We start from the raw sequence: 20,826 nt of genomic DNA, 5'->3' as shown, positions 1-20,826 counted from the left end.
AAAGATAGGGAGGGTGGTCGTGTCCCCCCGAACCCTGTTTGCAGATGCCAGGTCTTAGTTTATGTACCTGAAATGCAAAGCTTGGACTTGAAAGCTCAGGGTTGCTGCGATCTGGCCTGTTCAGTCTGATCCATTTGGTTTGGCCCAGTATTTGGCTCACTCTGATCCAAATCTCCCCCAAAATCTAGAGTGTTTGGATCCTGCAAGGCCCATCTCTGCTGGTTATTATAACGCATTATTTACAGTTGGCAGCACCACGGACACAAAGGAAGCCAAGGTCCCTGCCCTGAAGAGCTTTCCTTCTAGAAAGGATGGATGCTGAGATACAAAAGGAGGAGTGACCAAGGAGAGATTGAGAGAAGAGAACAAGGAGAAAGGAAAATCTGCTCTTGCAAGAGCATCATAGGTGACAGAGCCAGGGCTGGGGGGAAGGGGGGGGTTGCAGGCAAATGGCAATTGCCTCCCCACTTTTTAAACAGAGGACCCATGCCCCCCACTTTGAGAACACAGGCGCTCGGCAACAGGTCAGCATGGAGGTAACCTGGGATGCTACAGCTAGGACCAGGCAGTGGAGTGCAGGGGCAGGAGACAGGTGATGTCAGAAACCAGGGCCACCTGCACAGTGGAGTCACCATAAGAACATAAGAACGGCCACACTGGGTCAGACCAAAGGTCGATGCAGCCCAATATCCTGTCTACTGACAGTGGCCAATGCCAGGTGCCCCAGAGGGAGTAAACCTAACAGGTAATGATCAAGTGATCTCTCTCCTGCCATCCATCTCCACCCTCTGACAAACAGAGGCCAGGGACACCATTCCTTACCTATCCTGGCTAATAGCCATTAATGGACTTAACCTCCACGAATTTATCCAGTTCTCCTTTAAACCCTGTTATAGTCCTAGCCTTCACAACCTCCTCAGGCAAGGAGTTCCACAGGTTGACTGTGCGCTGAGTGAAGAAGAACTTCCATTTATTTGTTTTAAACCCGCTGTCCATTAATTTCATTTGGGGGCCCCTAGTTCTTATATTATGGGAACAAGTAAATAACTTTTCCTTATTCACTTTCTCCACACCACTCATGATTTTATAGACCTCTATCATATCCCCCCTTAGTCTCCTCTTTTCCAAGCTGAAAAGTCCTAGCCTCTTTAATCTCTCCTCATATGGGACCCGTTCCAAACCCCTAATGATTTTAGTTGCCTTTCTCTGAACCTTTTCTAATGCCAGTATATCTTTTTTGAGATGAGGGGACCACATCTGTATGCAGTATTCAAGATGTGGGCGTACCATGGATTTATATAAGTGGGGAGCAGGAGCTGAGCACAGGTAGGGGGAGGCGGAGACCAGACAGGCCATGCAAGGCATCATCCCTTGTTCCCCTGAGCCTCCCCAGCTCGCCCCTGCCCTTTTGAGAATATAGGTGCTTGGTATCAGGTCAGCACAGGGGGAGCCAGGATGCTGCAGCCAGGACCAGGCAGGGCAGCACAGAAGCCAGAGCTTCCGAGAGCCCGAGGTGGAACTGGAGGATGTCGGGAGTTGGGTACCAGGGTCACCTGGACAGTGGGGTCATCCACAGGAGGAGCAGGAGCCAAGCATAGGTAGTGGGAAAGGCAGGAACAGGACGAGCTCTGCAGGGAGACACTCCTTGTTCCAATGGGCATCCCCCAGCTGCCCCCCTCTTTTGGTTGCTGCTTGGCTCCCCCAACTTTTCTGGTCCTTGCAGCACCACTGGAGAGCGCTCATTCCCAAAGAATACATTACTTTGACCCCAGTTGTGGAAAGGACATTAAACATGTGCTTAACTCCCACAAGCTGATACTCTCCTGAGTCAGGGCTTTAATTTGCTTCTTGAGCCAAACTTCTCTCCTGTTGATTCACTTATCACTTAACCCCAAGCTTTCTAAAATCATGAGTGAGGTCCCAAAAATCATGAGATTTTTAAAAAATATCATGATTTTAAACCAAATAAAATTAAAATGGGCTTCTTTTGCTTTAATTACTGGTTTCTGAGCCTGTAGGACACATTGGCTTCACATTTTCACACTCTTCTCTGCAACCATGAGGGTTAGAAACTTAGATTTTTTTGTAAATGATAGCTGAGATGCTCTTCTAACCACAGGAATCCAGGAACTACGGTTTTCAGGCACCAGATATTGTCAGACTTGCAATAAAATCATCAGAGTTGGCAGCACTGCTGACTGGTTGAGGGGGATATTTTCAAAAGTACCTAAGGGATTTCAGAGCACAAGCCCCAGTGATTTTCTATGCCACTTGTGCTCCTGGGGAAAATCTCCTCCTTCGTTTGTTAAAATAAATACTACTCTTGTTTATGATCAGGGCTGCAAATAGTAAGGACCATGAAACCTACTCGTTCTGAAAAGTAATTGGAAGGCAGAGAGGGATCTGAGTCACAGAGAGCGTGTTACAATCACAACCCCTGGGTAAGATGAGGCCTTTCACTGTAAATCATTAAATTTTCAGCTTTTGAACTCACCCTTTATTCCATCTCATTTACCTGCAAGAATGAATATCACCCTTTTACAGACCTACTCCACTCCAGGAAACCACCCCTAATTCATAAGAATCCACTTACCTTCCAAATGTGCTTTGCCCAACAGCCTGCTGCCTGCTTTCTGCGTGAGTATCCCCTAAAGGAAGGGAAGGTGGGGAGGGAAAAGGAACTCTGTGGGAGCAGCGTGGCCAGCACACCACATCAGGATCAATTTCTATACCCTGGCCTACGGATCCAAATGGGAAATTAACTATAGGGGTCAGTCCACAGGGTATCATCACAGGACTGGCCAGCACCAACAAGGGACAGATCCCTGCCAGACTTTTATTGAGCGCAAATAGGGATTTCAACAACAAAGCACACTTTATTTTAAGCCAGCAGGAATTTCTCACCTGCGACATCCCAGATCTGCAATCTGTGAAACGGTCATTGTGATTGGTTTCAGAGTAACAGCCGTGTTAGTCTGTATTCGCAAAAAGAAAAGGAGTACTTGTGGCACCTTAGAGACTAACCAATTTATTTGAGCATAAGCTTTCGTGAGCTACAGCTCACTTCATCAGATGCATACTGTGGAAACTGCAGAAGACATTATATACACAGAGACCATGAAACAATACCTCCTCCCACCCCACTCTCCTGCTGGTAATAGCTTATCTAAAGTGATCACTCTCCCTAAAATGTGTATGATTGTGATTGGTCACGTGACTGTGGTAGCCATGAAGGCTGCAGTTGCCAGTCCCTGCCACTAAGGGTCCCCCTTGCTTCTGAAACACCTGTCAGCGACGTGGGGCTGTGTACACTTATTGCAAGGGGTCTGTAGGTCAGGGGGTCACAGGAGTCCGTGTAGATCCCTGTTTCTCTGAGGAGCTTCGCAGGGAACAGTGAGGTCCCTTAGCTGTCAGCATCCTGCCCTAAGGTGGGGGGATTTTTCAATGCACAGGGATTGTTAGGCAAAAATCCCTTTGGGATGCACGTTCTTTTGAACCTGTGGGGCAAGGACGGCCTGTTTGTACAGCGCTAGTACGGTGGGATCTTGCTCCGGGACTAGGGCTCTTGGGTGCTACCACAATACAAATGTTCAATAATAATAATAACACTAATTTAGCACTGATGGAAAATACCAGCTTGACATCCCCGGCCAGTACAGCACAGACAGCAGCAGGGTATGCTTTGCCCCAGCCCACTGCTCTCTGTTCATGTGCGTCCATCCATCCTGGTCATGGAAGGCCGTGTCTAGGACTGGGATCGGAGTTCTGTCTCCCTGGCCCATTCATTGCTTCATCCAGGGACTATTTACTCAATGTTTGTTCAGTACCTACCATAATTGAGATCTGCCTTAGTCCTGTAAGTGATAACCTATAAGAACGGCCACACTGGGTCAGACCAACGGTCCGTCTAGCCCAGTATCCTGTCTTCTGACAGTGGCCAATGCCAGGAGCTTCAGAGGGAATGATCAGAACAGGCAATCATTGAGTAATCCATCTACTGTCCTCCACTCCCAGCTTCTGGCAGTCAGAACATGGGGTTGTATCCCTGACTATCTTGGCTAATAGCCATGGAAGGACCTATCCTCCAGGAACTTCTCTAGTTCTTTTGTGAACCCTGTTATAGTTTTGGCCTTCACAACATCCCCTGGCAAAGAGTTCCACAGGGTGACTGTGCATTGTGTGAAGAAGTACTTCCTTTTGTTTGTTTTAAACTTGCTGCCTTCTAATTTCATTGGGTGATCCCTGGTTCTTTGTGATTAATTATTAATTAATCATTAATTCATAAATAGGAGTAACAAAAAGACACTAATTAGTGCCCTTTGTGCTGGTGGCTTTTGTGACATGAACACTGAGAGAGGTAATGTGTGCTGGACTGGGACTCAGGAAACCTGGGTTCTATTATTATTCCTGCCACTGGCCTGCTGGATGGCCTCGGGCAAGTCACTTCCCCTCTTTATGCCTTAGTTTCCCCATTTTGTAAAATGGGAGTAATGATACTGACTTGCTTTGTAAAGTGTTTTGAGATCTACTGATGGAAAGCACTTGATAAAAGCTAGGGATTATTATTATCACCTAAGAGAAGCTCTGAGACTCACCAAAATCATAACACACTGGACACCATGAGCCATTAGCTGTCAGCACTGTCCATCAGATTTAAACCCGGACCCTTTCTTTGAGTGTCAAAAGACCAAGCTTTTCAGGCTGCAAGACACTTTTAAAGCACTTTCCGCCTCTCCAGCCACTCTTTCTTTCAAAACAGACCCAGCTGGCAGCCTCCCTGAGAAGTGTGAGTTTACTTGTGAAGTACAGAAGTTCTGAAGTGAAGGCAATCTTGCACCAATAGGACTGGCATGCTGGCCCTGTCTAGCAAACTTGGTTCTTCCCCCTGCACTGTCACACTGTGTTAGAACAAGGCCAGACTCCTGTTGACTCGCTGCGTGACCCTAACCACGTCACTCCTCTGTGCCTCAGTTTCCTCATCTGTAAATCAGGGATGATAACAACACAGCCCTACCTGGCAGATGGGTTGTGGCTCTTCATGGAGGTTTGCAAAGCATTTTGAGATCTTCTTCAGGTTAAAAAGATGCGCACAGAGAGCAGGAGTCACCAGAAGAAGAGTGGACTGGGAAAGAAATCAGAACCAATAGCAAATCAGGGTGAGATTTTCCCACAGTGCTCAGCATATCAATGGTATGTCAGTGGGAGCAAAGTGAGGCCCGTGCTAATTACTGTGGAAAATGCAGGACTGGGAGTAACGTGCTGATTCAATGACCCATCTCCCCTACCCCAACCTTACCCCCTGGCAGGAAGGGGTAAGAAAAGCCCCCCTTTTCCATCTACACTCCAGCAGTACAACTGCATATCCTGATCCCCCTTATTCCCAGGTTCTGGGGGGTCCACAGTGGGATGCTACAAAGCCAACACCTGCTCCTCAGGGCGCCGTAGATGGGAGCCCAAGACTGCTTCCCTGCCTTGCAGCGCAGGACTGCAAGATGGGGTGTCTCTAGGGTGACCAGACAGCAAGTGTGAAAAACTGGGACAGGGAATTGGGGGTAATAGGTGCCTATATAAGACAAAGCCCCGAATATTGGGACTGTGCCTATAAAATTGGGACATCGGGTCACCCTAGGTGTCTCCCAAATGTCTGGATTCCTCTCACCAGAGAGAGGGTATTTGTTTTCACCCCCTGATGGTGGAGAGGGGTTGCAGTGCAAAGGACCCCCCTCCATGCCCTGGTGCCCCAGTTCACCACTGATGGGAGTGAGCCATAATCCCCTCATTCCCAGGGGTGTATATTGGGGGCGGGGCCAGGGAGAGCCGCTCCTACCAGAAGGGTGTATATGGGGGGGTGGGGCCAGGGAGCGCCCCTCCCACCGGGGGTGTATATTGGGGGGTGGCCAGGGAGAGCCCCTCCCCCAGGGATTTATATGGAGGCCAAGGCGAACCCACTCCCAGAGGCCTCAGGATCTCCCTCCCGCTACTCAGGGTTACCCTGGTAACAGCCCCCCCCTTCCCTGCACCAAGATGGCGGCAGGGGCGGCCTCAGGAGCGGCTCCGCGCATGCGCTGGCCCCGCCCGGGCGGACTGAACGTGACCCCTGTGTCAAGCGCTTCCGGTTCCGGGGTAGCGGCGGCGGCCGAGAGGGTTCGGGCCGCTGTTTGTAAACTTGTCTCCCGGGGGAGAGCAGGGAGGCAACGGCGGAGCCTGGAGCCCGCAGCGGCCGAGCCAGGTACGGACCCCCCAGCCAACGGGCAGCGGGCCCCGGGGGCCAACGGGCCCCGCCCCTACAGGGGGCCGGAGCCGGCCCGGCCCGGCCTTGCACCCCCCTGCGCCTCGGCCTTGCGCGCATGCGCTTGTACGCTCGCGCCGGGGCCCTTGCACGCTCGGGGGCTGTGGCTTGCACACTTACACCGACCCGCGTGCGCGGTCGCTTGTACGCCCGGGGGTGCGACTTGCACACTCGTGGGCGTTGCGTCTTGCCCGCCCCCCACGCGCTTGTGCGCACACTCGTGCTCAGGCCTTGCACGCTCAGACACAAGCACAGGCTGCAACGTTGCACTCTTGGGTCACCGCCTTGGGCGTAGTTGCATGCTTGCACACCCGTGCTGTGGTTTGCACGCTTGTGCACAGGCTGGGGTTGTTGCACATGAGCATGGTGCAGATGCACTTATATTTAGCAGTGCTCCCCTGCAACAACCTGCGTGCTTGTGCACACTTACCCTGTGTGCGCTCTGGGATGCTACATGGAGCACCTATTGTGGTGCCTACTTCCTCCGATTCAGGCACCGGACCTCACTTGTGCTGCACTGTGTTTCCACACTCATAGTAGTTCACAGCCATGTGTGTGTTGCTCTTCCTGCAAATCACAAACTTGCTCTCTCACTCCACTTCTGCATGCATGGACAGGAACCGCAATCCACATCCGATGAAGTGAGCTGTAGCTCACAAAAGCTTATGCTCAAATAAATTGGTTAGTCTCTAAGGTGCCACAAGTCCTCCTGTTCTTTTTGCGAATACAGACTAACACGGCTGCTACTCTGAAACCAATCCACAGTTACGTTCATTACTGCTTGCTCATTCGCAGTCTCACTGTATTTCCATGCAGCATCGCAGAGCAGGCAGCTGGCACTACAGAGTCAGATTTTATGTTTCCTGTTTCTAAGAATAGAAAGTTATGACTTCTAGACACTTTCTCCTGAACTACAAAATAATAATGTGGAAGAGCACCTAGTGCAGCCTTTCTGTATGTGTCGGTATTCGAAGAATGAAGGGGTGTGTTTGAACACAAGGTGGCAGTCAGGATTCCCAGGTTCTGTTCCCAGCGCTGGGATGGGAGTGTGGCTAGAGGTTAGGGCAGATCACTGAGAGTCATAACTCCTGGTTTCTACTCTCAGCTCTGACTGTGTGACCTGGGGCCAGCCACTTTACCTCTGTCTGTCTCCCCATCTGCAAAATGTTGTTGTCAAGGCTAACTGTCTGCACAGGACTTAGAGAAGCTCATAAACATCCGATGAAGTGAGCTGTAGGTCACGAAAGCTCATGCTCAAATAAATTGGTTAGTCTCCAAGGTGCCACAAGTACTCCTTTTCTTTTTGCGAATACAGACTAACACGGCTGTTACTCTGAAACAGGAGAGAGAGTATTATGTGTCTTCTCCCTACCTTTCTGCAAAACCTCTGCTAATATTAAGCAATTAATTTTGCCTGGGTTCTCTTTGAATGAAAGTGCTTTGACTCACAGATAAAGAAGTTTCTTTCTCTAGCCATCCCTTGTCAATTGATTCAGTTATGCTTTTTTTTTTTTTTAAACTCACAGGCTCAGACTAAACCAGAGAAGTGTCTGCAGCAATATCGAGGCACGGCGATCAACCCCCTTTATCCAGAATCCATCCAGAAGCAGGGCTAGGGTTGGGATGACTCATCTGTAAAAGCGGTGCAGTCAGTTAACTTCCCGTCTAGCTTCTCCAGCTCCCGGCAGTGCTGGGAGAAGACTCCCTTAGAACGCCACACACAATTCCAGGCTCTCAGAATCCAGAAAGATGTCGGCAAAGTGGAGGGTACTGGACAAGACCAGCAAAAAATGATTAACTGAAAAAATAAAATCTTTCTAATCGTAAAATTCTTTCCTGGGAGAGAATTAAGGCTAAAGAATTGTTACAATCCGTTTGTTGAGGACAGACAGACAAGATGGCTCAGGTAATGAGCCCCAATTTTCCCATCTGTAACAGGAATGCAACGTCACTGGGAGGTGACTGTCAAGCTGAATGGGCTGTAGAGCCCTTGGTGACCCACAGTGACAACGGGTAGAAGTAGATACTTAATGCAAACGATGTAGTTCTGATCAAACGGGGTATCTGTTGAATTAAACAGGAAGCTAAGTATGTGCAGCCAACACGATTGCAGACACAACACCACAATACTGGAATGCTTGCTCCCAAAACATTGCACTCCTTAAGCTCAAGGGAACTCTCCCATTCGCTACAAGTAGTATTAATTTATAGACCCACTTTGTAGACCTTCGGCCACTAGAGGGTGGTGTAGTTGCACATGTAGCTGACTATGTCCGATTCATTCTGATAGAGGGCACTGGCATGTGTGGGCAGTGGCTGGTTAGGTTATGGCTGGCTGGCTAAGCTCGGCTCAACCCTGCATCTTTCATGGTTGTTTGTCTCGTCTCTTAGGCGAGCCTCCTGGCCTGTGAGGGCCTCTCTGGGGTGTGCCTCGTGCCAACTGTTGCCAGCAAGAAGATGATGCCAAAACAGAGCTCCAAACAGACAGAGAATGGAGAGAGAGGGAACAGCCCGAACATGCTGGTATGTGGGGAGCTGTTACAGGTATCATCTCTACCCTGATCCTGCCCCATCACCATCTCTCTAGTCATGTCAATGACAGTAGGGGGGTGTCTAAATGTAATGGCTCAGGGTGTCTCCAGAGGATTCTTGGGGGGCAAGGGGCTCTGGAAATGAACACAGGGAAAGAACTGACCCCTGTTTTCTCTCCTTAAGGGTCTCCGCCAGGAGAGTGAGAAATCTCGCAGCCGTAAAGAGGCAGAGCCAGCAGAAGCATCGCAGCCAAAAAAGACCATTAAAAAGGCAGGTAATCGTCCGTCATATGGTCACGGAGGAGTGGGGCAGATGGGGCTGCCTTATGAAGTCTTACCACGCTCAGGGCCAACCTGTCTTTCTGAGTGAGCTGTTGGCATTGTTGCCTGTTTCTCAGACAGCAGGGCATTTCAGGTGTTTAGCTTCAAACAGTCACGCGGCTCAGGCATCCAGCTCCTCGTGATCACACTGTTCAGCCTTGAGGGCCCAGCACCTTGAAGGCGAGAAATGAATTCACAGGCTCCAAGAGTGACACTGGGGTAAAGGTGGGGCAGTGACACACGATACCCTCAAACCAAAATGTGAACTCACATCATGTGGCAGATACTAGCTCTCCCTGCAGTACTGAACCCGTCTCACCTGCAAGAAGAATCTCTGCTAAAATGGGAAGAGTGGTCTTGTGGGTAAAGCAATGGGACTTGGAATCGGAACTCCTGAGTTCTGTCCTTGGACCTGCCATAGACTTGCTGCATGGTCACAAGCATATCCTTTAACCTCTCAGTGTCTTAATCTTCCTTCTTACCTTCTAGGAGAATTGGGAGGCTAAACTATTTTATATTGTAGCAGTAATCATGTACCTACCTCTTATGTAGAGCTTTTCATCGGGAGATCTCAAAGTGCTTCACAATCTTTAATGCAGTGGCTAGGGGCCCCGGAGTCCTGTTGTGCTAGGCACTGCACAGACACATGACAAAAATGGTCCCTGCCCTGATTAGTTCACAGGAGTGCTTGGACATCACCAAATGGAAGGGGGTAGGAAGGGGTGAATAGTTTGGCAGAACCTGACCCTAGAGCAGTGTTATGTGCTCGCTGTGCCATACGCTGGAACGGTGAGGGTCTGTCTGTGCTTCACAGGTGATGGTGATTGAGCAGAACGGCTCCTTCCAGCTGAGAATCCCCAAGAACTTTATTTGTGAGCACTGCTACGGAGCCTTTCGGAGCAGCTACCATCTCAAGAGACACATCCTCATCCATACTGGTAAAGAGCCAGGAGAGCGAGGGTCTTGCTCTGCTGATGGCTGCTGTGGGCCTTCTGGCTCAGAAGCAGAACGGGGGTGAAGCATTGAGAGGCTGATCCATAACTCCAGCTGCGTCTGTAGCTTGAGCTGTGCTCCGGGGGGGCAGGGGCTCTATTAATCAAACAGCTCAGCTCTTTAAGCAAAAAGGTTGCAAGAGGGCACAAGTGTCCTAGCGATGTTTAATTCAGAACATGTACCTGCCTGGGCATTAGGTCTTGGGTGCAGAGTTTGCGAATGGTGCCTTCACTGCATTGCATTCTAGCTGCTACCAGTGGATCTGACTGGGCGCAAGCGGCTGTTGCCGTATGAGCCGTTCCTTGCTGAGAGCCTGGATCATGATGGTGGAAGATCTTCTGTCCCTAGCGCTCTGCCTCTCTTTGCTTTTCTGCTGCTTCGCCCCAAACAGCCCAGCTTGCGGAGAGCTGTGAGCTATAGAATAGGGTGGGGCTGTGACATCAGAGAAAAGAGGGGGACCAAACAGGCTGTGCAGAGGGGATGCTGTGCCGGATTAAATCCATCCCTGTCCTGGTGAGTTTTCAAGGGAAAGTGGCGTGTGGTGCAGCCACGAGATCAGATGGTTACTCCGTTGCGGGGCAGGCACCTCTTGATCAGTTAATGCAGACCAGCCTGGTGAATGATCTTTCCGTCTGGGGGCAGCGCTGAATGGGGAGAATGCAGCGGCTTTGCAAATGGGTTAAGAGGCTGCCCACGGGTAGGGGGCAGCACAGAGGAAGGCGTGGAGACAGGGCTAGGAAAGGGAAATGAAGAGGAGAGGTGGTTCGAAGTGGCATTATCGATAGGGGCAGTGGGGGGGCACAGTAGGAGACGAGGGCGGAGATGCAAGGCAAACAGACTGGCGTGGGGGTCTAGGGTAAGGCTGGGTCACGCAGGACAGTGGGGATTCGGAGCCAGGCGGTGGCATGGGGCTGCGTGCCAGCGCTGGGGGGAGGGGGGGGGCAGTGGGCAGTACAAGCCTCCCTATCACAGCCCCTTCTGCTCTTCCCCAGGGGAGAAGCCCTTCGAGTGCGATCTGTGTGACATGCGCTTCATCCAGAAGTACCACCTGGAGCGCCACAAGCGCGTGCACAGCGGCGAGAAGCCCTACCAATGCGAGCGCTGCATGCAGGTAACCCCACCCCCACCCCAGCCAGGCACGCCACCGAGCGAGGGGTGGGGTCGCTTTGCTGCAGATACTCCCCCACCCACGGCCCGCAAGGGTTACTCCCGCCGCAGCTGGGCGTGGGGAGGAGATGCCCCTTCCTGGGAAGAGGCATCAGCCCGGGCTCTGTACGCGGAAGGGCCTGGTCTCGCGCCGCCAAGCTCCGTGGTTTCCCAGAGCAGGACGGTGTCTTGTCACTGGGAGCTAGCATGCTCAGATCTGTGCGCGCACAGTGGGGGAAGCCACTTCCTTCCTATCAGAACCAGCGGCCTCCTACGAACGGCCTGGATGAGGGCTTGCCAGGAATTCATTCCTGGTTCACTCTGGGCCCGTCCAATCTGCCTGGTGCTGCTTTTGGTCTGTCCCTAGCAGTGCAGGTCTGTGCCTAGGGCCCACAGAGCATGGCTCATCTTCCCAGCGCTGCAGAGGCATGAGCAAAGCCTCCCACAGCCCCCCGGGAAGTAGGGGATTGCGAAGGGTTTTAGGTCAGAAATTGCTGCCCTTTTAGGGTCCCTCCATTATCTATGACCTGAGAGCTGTGCGCTCCGCCAGCTCTCCTGGACTTCTGCTGGGATTGCAGGTGCCCAGCAGCCAGCCGGGATGGCTCCCCCAAAACAGAGGCACCCCCAGTCGGTAGCCACGCGTGGAAGCTGTTGGCCTAGCTGTCTTGCAGAGACTGTGTCAGAGCTGGGTTAGACTCCAGGTTCCCACCGAGCAGAGCAGAACAGTGAACTGCTTAACCATGTGGGGCTGTCTCTTCTCTCTAGACACCGGCTCGTTCAGCTGAGCAGCGTGGCTGGGCACTGGGCCAGGTCCTTGGTTACGATCCGGCCCCTTGTGCTCCTCAAACAGTGCAAAAGAGGTTGGATACTGGCTGAAAACAGCCAGTGGGGAATTCCCATGAGAGAAGTTAGGGGACCCACCCAGGGGTAATTAAAAGCTGGGGTAGAGAGTGGGGATGGGACATGGCTGTGCTAACCTTTCACTGCCGAAGTCAGTGGTTTTCAAACTTTTTTTTTTCTGGTGACCCAGTTGAAGAAAATTGTTGATGCCCATGACCCAACAGAGCTGGGGATGGGGGGTGAGGGAGGGGCTCAGGGCTGGGGCAGAGTGTTGGGGTGCAGGGGTGAGGGCTGCAGAGTGGGACCAGGAATGAGGGTTCAGGGTATGGGAGGGCGCTCTGGGCTGTGGCGAGGGGTTGGAGTGTGTGAGGGGGGTCAGGGCTCTGGGCTGGGGATGAGGGGCTTGGGGTGAAGGAGGGGGCTCTGGGTTTGACAGGGGCTCAGGGCTGTGGCAGGGGGTTGGGATGTAGGAGGGGGTCAGGGCTCTGGGCTGGGGCTGGGGATGAGGGGTTTGAGGTGCAGGAAGGGGCTCCGGGTTTGGGGGGAGCTCAGGGCAGGGGGTTGCGGACACAGGCTTACCTCCAGCGGCTCCTGTTCAGCAGCGGGGGTGCTAAGACAGGCTTCCCACCTGTCCTGGCACTGCGGACCGTGGTGCGCCCCCAGAAGCAGCCAGCAGCAGGTACAGCTCCGTGCTCTGCCCCTGCCCTGAGCACCAGCCAATGGGAGTGCAGAGCCGGTGCTCAGGACGGGGGCAGAGCACAGAGCCCTGTGGCCCCCCTGCCTAGGAGCCAGACCTGCTGCTGGCCGCTTCTGGGGTGCAGCGCAGTGTTGGAACAGGTAGGGACTAGCCTGCCTTAGCCGGGCAGCACAGCCGACAGGACTTTTAACGGTGGTGCTGACCAGAGCTGCTGCGACCCACGGTTTGAAAACCAATGGCCTAAGCGACCCTAGGCCAGTTGTGTAAGCAAGAGCAGCCCTCAGATTACTTTAACTTGGGCTGGGGTCAGCACAAAGCTCCCTGAATGTGGGGGAGCTGGACCTGACTCCAGCTCCCCATGCTCAGCAGAGAATCTAGCCATGCCTTGCTGTCCTAGGAGTCTTTCCTAGCTCCAGAGATTGGTCCTGCCGTTCCCATAACAGACTCCAACAGCGCACGCTGCCCTGCATTGGTGCTTTTCTTATTGGCTGGATTTGATGTTGCAATAACTCCCTTCTCTCTTCTCCATCTTTCACAGAGCTTCTCCAGGACAGATCGGCTGCTTAGACACAAACGAATGTGCCAGGGCTGCCAGACCAAAACCCCTGACTCACAGCTGCTGCTTTAGGAGCCAGGACGATGCATTGGAGAAGCTAGGAAGTGGACAGGATTTTCAGTTTTCTGTGTCTGGTTTTGCCTGCTCCTGCTCTCCTGGCCTAGGTGGGGCAGAGCTGAGGACTCTCCTAGACTCTCAGATGGGGTCTGGACACTGTAAATAAGATGAGGATGATCTGGAATCTCTACCCAACCAGCAGAAGCCACAGGCAGCTGTGTATAAACCTTCTTTTCCATTGGTTTGTTTTTGAAGTATCACCATTTGCCTCTCAGGAAAGGCTTCGGGGGACAACAGGGCAAAGCTAGCTACACTCACCTCAAACTCTTAACACTTGCCATCACCTGATCAACCAGCTCACGCCCAGGCAGAGCTCACAGGTATGAAATATAGCGGGGTGGAAATCAACTGTGGTGTTCTCTGACTCTCTTTGTAACCAGTCTCACCGGAAGAGACCAACAAAACGGTGGATTATGAGAAGCAGCTGTGGAGGATTTTGGTTCAGGCGTGAAATGCAGAAACTCATCTCAGCCGAGAGCTTGGTTCTGAGGTCTGCGGAGCTTTTATTTCTAGGGTGTCTGATTTTGTAACCGAGTTTCCTCCTGCTCTTTCCACCTTCAAGAAACAAGCGGGGACATTGGAGGGGGAGGGAGGAGAGCGCACCATTGCGGGGGAGGGTGGCGGTTGCGGGGGCTCAGTTGAAACTCTTGTGACACCCAGCAACTCGTGCGATCAGTGTCTTGTGAAATGGTGTTGCGTGAGCAGCTGCTGCTCACGTGGCGGGGGTGAACCCGCATGGAATCTGAATGTCTCTTAGCAACACCCAAACCCCTGATGATGACAGGCAGTGCTTCGGGGTATACAGCCCATGGCTGGGGCGGAACGGCTTCTGCAAGAGGCTGTCCTGCTTCCTTGGCCCCAGTGTGTGTGTATGTGAGGGTGCTTGGGGTGATCACATTACCACATGTCCCTGTGCCCCCTTGAATTCAGATCCTAGTCTGGTTCAAGGCAGCAACCCATAATCTGGCTTTCTCGGAAATGTTCTTGCCTCAAACGCTGCCGGGATTGGCTCATGCTCAGGAAGGCTTTCAGTTGCTTTGTAGTTTGGGATAAGATCTACCCCTTTGTGTTTGACCCCGAGGGCTAGCCAGGAATGGATCTTTGCAGTGTCTGTTGTGGATTTGGGGGGGGAATGTAACCCACTCTCCGATTTCACTTCCAGTACGTTAGTGCCCTGCCCACTTGGGGGTGGACACCACTTAAATAAACTGTGATCTCTCCGGCAACCCTCCAGTGGCCCAGGAGCAACTGCACAGCTCAGAGAGAGCTAGAAACAGCTAAAGAGACCTGCAGGGAAAGGCAGTTAAACTTCCTCTTCTGAAAGAAACAGAAACTATGAGCATGAGGGAGGGGGCCAGGCTCCCCAGCCATGCTCAGGAGCCCTGAGTGTTGCAAGCCAGAAAAAGCCTGTTACCAAAGTGATGACTCTGCCTCCCCAAATACCCCTCTTGGCTCCCAACGCACGTTCATACCCTGCATCTGAAAACTCAGGCCCAGCGAGTGTCCGCTAAAGATCAGACCTTTCCCGGCTGGTAACAAATGTGTGGGGAAGGAAGATGTTGTTCCTGTCTGAGCCTTGTCTTCCACTCCCCCTGCAGTGACAGCAGTATATTGGATACTTCCTGCTCGATGCTCTGCTAGGAGCCCCGCCCAGATGTCTCTGTCTAGGATGACCCACCCAGATGACCCATAGCCCAGGTCGAGCTAAGCTTAGTCTCTGTGCACAGCAGCTGGCATCGCTGCAGCTCAGATCTCCTGTTTCTGCCCCAAGATGTCATTCGGTGCCCTGGTAATTCTTCTGGGGCAAGGGGGAGCAGAGCGTAGGGGAAGGTTACACAGGGCAGTGAGAATCTGGACTCGGCTTTCTGAGCATCAGTGACACTGCAGCAAAGTGCCCTTGGGAAATGACCCAAATGCTCTTTAAAATGTCAGTGGCTCTGTCCCTTCTTAGTTCAAATCATGCAGCCCCCCCACCATTGCCCCCATGTAGCTAGCTACATACCGAAATAAAATCCTTTCTGTAGCAGCTTTTCCCAGCAGCAGAGTGCGCTCTGCACTGGTGCAGCTTGGCCTTGTCCGGCGAAGGTAGATACTTCCTACGTTTATCTTAGGCCAGCGGGGGCTCTGCTAATGTTAGCAAGTTGACCTTCTGTCTCCATCTCGCTGCTATGTTCCCTTGGGTCTCTAGGTCCTTTCAGCCTCCCTGGCCCCCAGCTGCTCATCCTTCTCTCTCATCTCCCTCCCCCCCGACCCCAACCCCATGCGCGTGCGCACTAAGGAAATAGGAATGGGTTTCTGTCTTGGATGGTTTTTTTTTTTTTTTCGCCTTTACCCAAATATCTCAGTGAGACACTCTGTCGGGGGAGATTTGCAATGCTCCTTGCTGCCAGATTCTGCTCTGCGTTCCCCAGTCCCTCAAAGATGGGACTGAAAGCCAGTTTCCAAAGAGAACAGAGTTGTGTCTTTCCCTGTGCAGGACAGGGCACCCTGGCTTGGCCTGACGCATCCTTGGTTGATTTTGTAGGATCTCGACAGCCACGTGCTCTCCACACCTGCATGCTGGATACACCAGTATGAATGCTTTACTCGAGCGGTGCTCTTCGTCCAAATCTCTCCCCAGTGGAGTACAGCGTCTGCATATGCACTGTGGTCTCCTTTGGGGAACGGCTAGAGTAGAACCTGGTAGCCTGGGTTGTCTTTCCCAGGTGTCAAACACTACCTTTCCCCTGAGTCCATCTGGAGCTGTGAGTTCAGGGTACCTGAGCTCCTTAGATCCTGAAATCACAATGGTCCAATTTCCTGCTTGTATCTAACATACTTTGTTGTTGGGAGAGGTTAAATGGGCATCCTCTGCCTCTTGGCCAGACAAATGCAGGCTCTGCTTGTAACCATACAGAATGGAAGAGCGGAGTGTTAGTTACAACACTCCGTGATCCGCTCCTGCTGCCTGTTAAAGGCAGGCCGCCTCTTGGAGAGCGTTTCAGAATGGTTCATTTTTGGTGCCATTTGCATGATTCTCGGTTAGGCCCCTGCAACCTCGACTTGGAATTGTTCCTTTTCAGTCTCCCTGCCCGAGAAAATCACACCCCGTTGTATGTCTGGAGCTTCTGGGTGTTGGCTGGAATCAAAGCATAGGCTGCTGGCGCCCATGGGGTCGGTTAGACTGAGGCATAGTGTTCCCCAAAGAAGCGCTGGAAGCCCCGTTGATTCCGTCACTCGGAATCACACTAGGCAGAATGCCTGTGGCTCCGTTGTGGGGAGCAATGGGATGGGTGACTGGCTAGCTTCTCAGCTGGGAGTTCCATGTTGGCAGCACCTGGGTTGGCACAGCAGGGAAGGAAGTTCAGGACACTTCCTCCACAGGCTCGTGGGGCAAGCTGTCCTGGACAGAAGAGGTGGTGGCTGTTTGAACAGTGTTGGGCCTTGCAACCTGGCTGTGGGGCATAAGGTTGCAGGAGTGTTGTATGGAAGCAGCTTCCAGGCCAACCACTGGTGATTACCATTCTAGCTGGTCCAATCGGGTCAAAGCCGATAGAGAAGGAGACAAGTCACTTTTCCACGAGTCTTTCCCTGCTCTCTCTTTCACTGATGATGGAATTTAAAGGAACTCTCAACGTTTCCTGCCCCTCAGAGAAGCTGATAAGACTCTTTTTACTCTCTTTATTTGGTAAAAGGAGATTCCCTGCCTTCCACGCCCCCGTGTTGTGGTGAAGGGAGCTGAAATCAGCTTTACCTAGCCCCTTATCACATCAAAACATCAGCATCGCTGAGGAACTAGTATCTGGCTCCTACAGAGAGTTGGCCTATCATTCTTTTGGGCCCCCAGAAATCCTGACCTCTTTAAAAGATACCTCGTTGACAGTGTCTCACATCTGTAGAACAAGTTTTCATGGGTGGGGTCAACACTGAAAGCCTAGAGGCGTTAACGTGAAGTATCTTGGCCTGGAGAACATCACCAGAAAAACCTTTAATCCTAGACTTAAGATTCTCTTCCAAACAGGTGTGATTGGCTGTTCAGCCCTGGCTCCTTTGCCCCTTGGCAACAGTGGCTGAAATGGGATGTCCCGTTGTGTGTTTGCTGTCGCTATTTATTCTCCTGACCCCACCCAATGAGTAAGGCAATCGACTGGAAGTCAGAAGGTCATGGGTTCTAGGCCCAGCTCTGACACCGACCCTGGGCAGAGTACTGCTCCGTATCTGTGTTCTCCCTGCACTAATTATACTGACTCACTTTTGCAGAAAGAAATATGAAGTTTTACTATTGGAACACGAATCTTCTATGTAGAACTGCTGAGGGTGGATCTTGGGGCGTTGGCTGTGACGTGACATTGGTTGGCCGCCTGTTACAATCTGGCTGTACTTCTGCCCAGCACCAGGGGGCAGTACAAGCTATCCTGTAGTCCTACTGGCAAAAGGGTGTTGGCAAACGGTTAGTTCGGTTAAACCAGATGCTGGTTTAGAAGACAGACTAACTCACTCTTGGTTTTGAACTTTCATAGCAGATGGAACACCTGTGGTCTGGGGCAGAGACCCCTAAATTATGGGAAACTGTTGGGTGGGAGCCTCACTGCTCAGATCCTCTGAGGGCCTGAAGCTGCCTGCGTTCAGTGTTGCAGAGTTCGATGCGTGTGTGGTCTGTGTGGCTGGGGTTTTTCTCAAAACCTGTTTTTTGACCTGGTGGTGAGGAGCTACTGCTGTCACTGCTGCTACAGACCGTCCTTCTCCTTGAGTAGTTGATGCATGCACACAGTGTGCTAGAGAAAGGGTTCGTCCATCTAGCTGACGCTGCAGGTTGCCAGTGCACTGTAGAAGCTGCAGCTGTTTTGAAGCCTGAAGGTCAAATTGTTTGCAGTTGGGGCTTCCTTTTTCTAAACCATCTCTGCAGAGGTATTTCCATTCCCAGTAAAAAATATGGGTCTGAGGTAAGAGGCTCATTGGATTCACCTACGGCTCATGCTCTGCAAACCCCCTCAGCTGATACATGGAAAAAGTATTCAGTTTTATATCTATAAATTAGTGACTTATGGTGATTTGAACATTTGTGTTTTTATTTTTAAATGCTCTTAAAAGTAACCTGTCATGACATTCCAGAGTGGATTAAGATCAATTGAATGAAGACCACTTTAATTCTGAATAAGAGCATTCACACAGGGATTTAACGCAGTTTAACTAATTCACTATAAATTCACACCTTTAATTAATTAGGATTAATTTTCCTTAGTTTCCCCTTATACACAAGCCCTTAACGAGCTGTGCCCTGGGATAAAGAGTAATATTGACAGATGTTTCGTGACTATGAGTTTATTCTTCCTAGCTGGTTTACAGCCGAATTAGCATGAGAAAGGTGGGGGCAGTGAAACTGACAAGGAACACAACTGAAACTGACGAGAAACAAAAGTTTCCCTGTCTGAGCTGGGTGCAAAAGGGCAATCTGGCTAGCACCCGCACTCCAAAATAAATCTACTGAAAAGTTGTCAGTTCTAGTAACACACACAAGACGATGTGTAAAATTGGCTTCTAACTTGACTGTAGCAAAGAGGCGTGTCGACACCTCATCTGTGCTGGGGAGTGTAGTTAAAACAATACAACCCTCCACTGTAAACATATTTTTCTGGTGCAGTTCGGGGCTTCCCCTGCTTTTAAGCTAGGGTAAACCGTGCTCTTGCAAGCCCCTTACTGTCACAGCATGGTGCATTCGCACTGGTGCAGCCACAGTAATGCAGCTATGCCCAGCCCCTCCGTGGCTGAAAAGCAGGTGAGTTGCGGAGTCATGGGCGTCAGGCTGGCTGCTTCTCTGGAGTGGGGTGCAAATGGGCACGTCATCTCCTCGTGCACCCATGTAAAACTCATTTTTCCTGTAGCATCTGTATCCAGTGAGCCCACATCTGGTGGCAGGTTGGGGGTAGGGGGGAAGGAGACTGTGTGAGTGTGTATTTCAGAGATGGGACCCTGCTCTCTAGTGTGTATGCATGACAAGCTCACCAGACTCTGGTCTGATTTGTGTTCAGATGTCCTCTCAGGTGAGGCCCATATCAGGAACGGCCCAGGGAAGAGGTTAGCTGTAGAGCAGTGTTCATGTGCATTATTAGACCTTGATCATGCCATTTCCCAGCTCCAGCCAGGATAATTTCCTCCCCACTTCGTGAGCATTTAAAAATCACCCAGACAGAAAACCACACGCCTGGCTGCAGTGAGGGGTGTGTTCTGGCATGAGCCCCCAAAGGGCAGGGATTGGAAACCGTGCCACCAGCTAAGCGTGAGAGAGATTCCACACACACGCACACCCTGGCCTGCCCTTGAGTCAAGGAGTGTGTGAACAAGAAGGGCATGGCTGTCCAGGTGTTCTTCACAAGCAGAATGAACACAGTCGCACTAGCCACACTGTGGCGTGACTGATCCTTGAAGGCAGGTGCGAAGTGGCCCCTGAGTTGTCCCAGAACTACTGTTTTGACAGATGGACCAAGAACTCTCCTGTTAGTGAATCCGAGCTGAGTGATATCTGGAAAGTCCCATGGCTTACTTATTTGTCTTTTTTTTTTTTTTTAATTAAATATACTTATTTTGCGATGGGGGTGGGGGGAGCGTGTGTTACTGATGAGATAAATGAGAATCCCTTTTAAACTGTAGTTTTTATAAGATGTTATAAACTTGTATCTTTTTACCATTAGTGTGGTGTCTGTTCCTTTGTGACCTATTTAGAGTATTTAAATAAAAACTTGTTTTTTCTTTTCTAAACTCTACTCTGCTTCTTATCTCGGTTCACTCTAGGGGCTCGGATCCTGGTCTGAGCAGCAGTGAAGCGCCCAAAAAAAAAAAAAAAGCCCATGTAGCATACAGTCAAGGCTTATGAAAAAGGGAGTAGTGATTTTTTTGGGAGCTTAGCTGTGAGGCTCTTTAGAGGGCCCTTGCTTTCACAGAGCAAATACTTAATGTTCTGGACATCAGACCCTATTAAAAGGGTCCAGGGTTGGATGCCTGCAATCACTAGTCACGCTAGAAATTGTTCTAGCCCATTGGGCTCCTAGGTGTTCCCATAAGACAGCTAATAAATAACACAATCTTGGCCTTTAAGTTTCAGTGAACCAAGAACTTCTCCCAAGTAGCTAAAGGGTCAAAAATCTGCTGTCACCATGGTAAGTATGGATTTTAATTAACCCATGGAACTTTCTGCCACAACTTTGCTTTTTCATAAGGCTCAGGGTCAGCTAATGTGGATATTAATATTGGTTACAGGAGCGAGGATGGTGGAAAGTGCGTACCAGCCCTCCTCGTGTGATAGGACATAAGGTGCGTGGCTGGGGATTAGAGGAGCATTTCTGGTTCTTTGGCATCTCGT

At 51.2% G+C, this 20,826-nt stretch overlaps 1 protein-coding gene across 3 annotated transcripts; it reads left to right on the top strand.

The window, feature by feature from the left end:
- The first annotated feature begins 6,115 nt into the window (after positions 1 to 6,115).
- ZNF740 (zinc finger protein 740) lies at positions 6,116 to 14,060 on the top strand. Of its 3 annotated transcripts, none has more exons than XM_077838499.1 (7): positions 6,116 to 6,229; positions 7,816 to 8,195; positions 8,681 to 8,812; positions 9,005 to 9,091; positions 9,956 to 10,079; positions 11,107 to 11,245; positions 13,356 to 14,060. In XM_077838499.1, exons 2-7 carry the CDS (start codon positions 8,187 to 8,189, stop codon positions 13,594 to 13,596), a joined length of 732 nt encoding a protein of 243 aa, XP_077694625.1. In that variant the 5' UTR covers positions 6,116 to 6,229; positions 7,816 to 8,186; the 3' UTR covers positions 13,597 to 14,060. The 3 variants fall into 3 exon arrangements, with proteins under 3 accessions (XP_077694625.1, XP_077694627.1, XP_077694626.1); XM_077838501.1 differs by having other exon boundaries at positions 11,127 to 11,245; positions 13,356 to 13,560; XM_077838500.1 differs by lacking the exon at positions 6,116 to 6,229 and having other exon boundaries at positions 7,595 to 8,195.
- The last annotated feature ends 6,766 nt before the right edge of the window (positions 14,061 to 20,826 follow it).

The sequence above is a fragment of the Eretmochelys imbricata genome, chromosome 20 (assembly GCF_965152235.1).
Source record: "Eretmochelys imbricata isolate rEreImb1 chromosome 20, rEreImb1.hap1, whole genome shotgun sequence".
Taxonomy (NCBI): domain Eukaryota; kingdom Metazoa; phylum Chordata; order Testudines; family Cheloniidae; genus Eretmochelys; species Eretmochelys imbricata.
Note: the sequence above shows the minus strand (reverse complement) of the source record. Positions and strands in the feature narration are given on the sequence as shown.

What these genes read in the sequence shown, in the direction of transcription:
- ZNF740 (XM_077838499.1), top strand. An exon ending in GGAACAGCCCGAACATGCTG is followed by an intron (nt 8,813 to 9,004) that starts GTATGTGGGGAG and finishes TCTCTCCTTAAG; the next exon opens with GGTCTCCGCCAGGAGAGTGA. An exon ending in CAAAAAAGACCATTAAAAAG is followed by an intron (nt 9,092 to 9,955) that starts GCAGGTAATCGT and finishes TGTGCTTCACAG; the next exon opens with GTGATGGTGATTGAGCAGAA.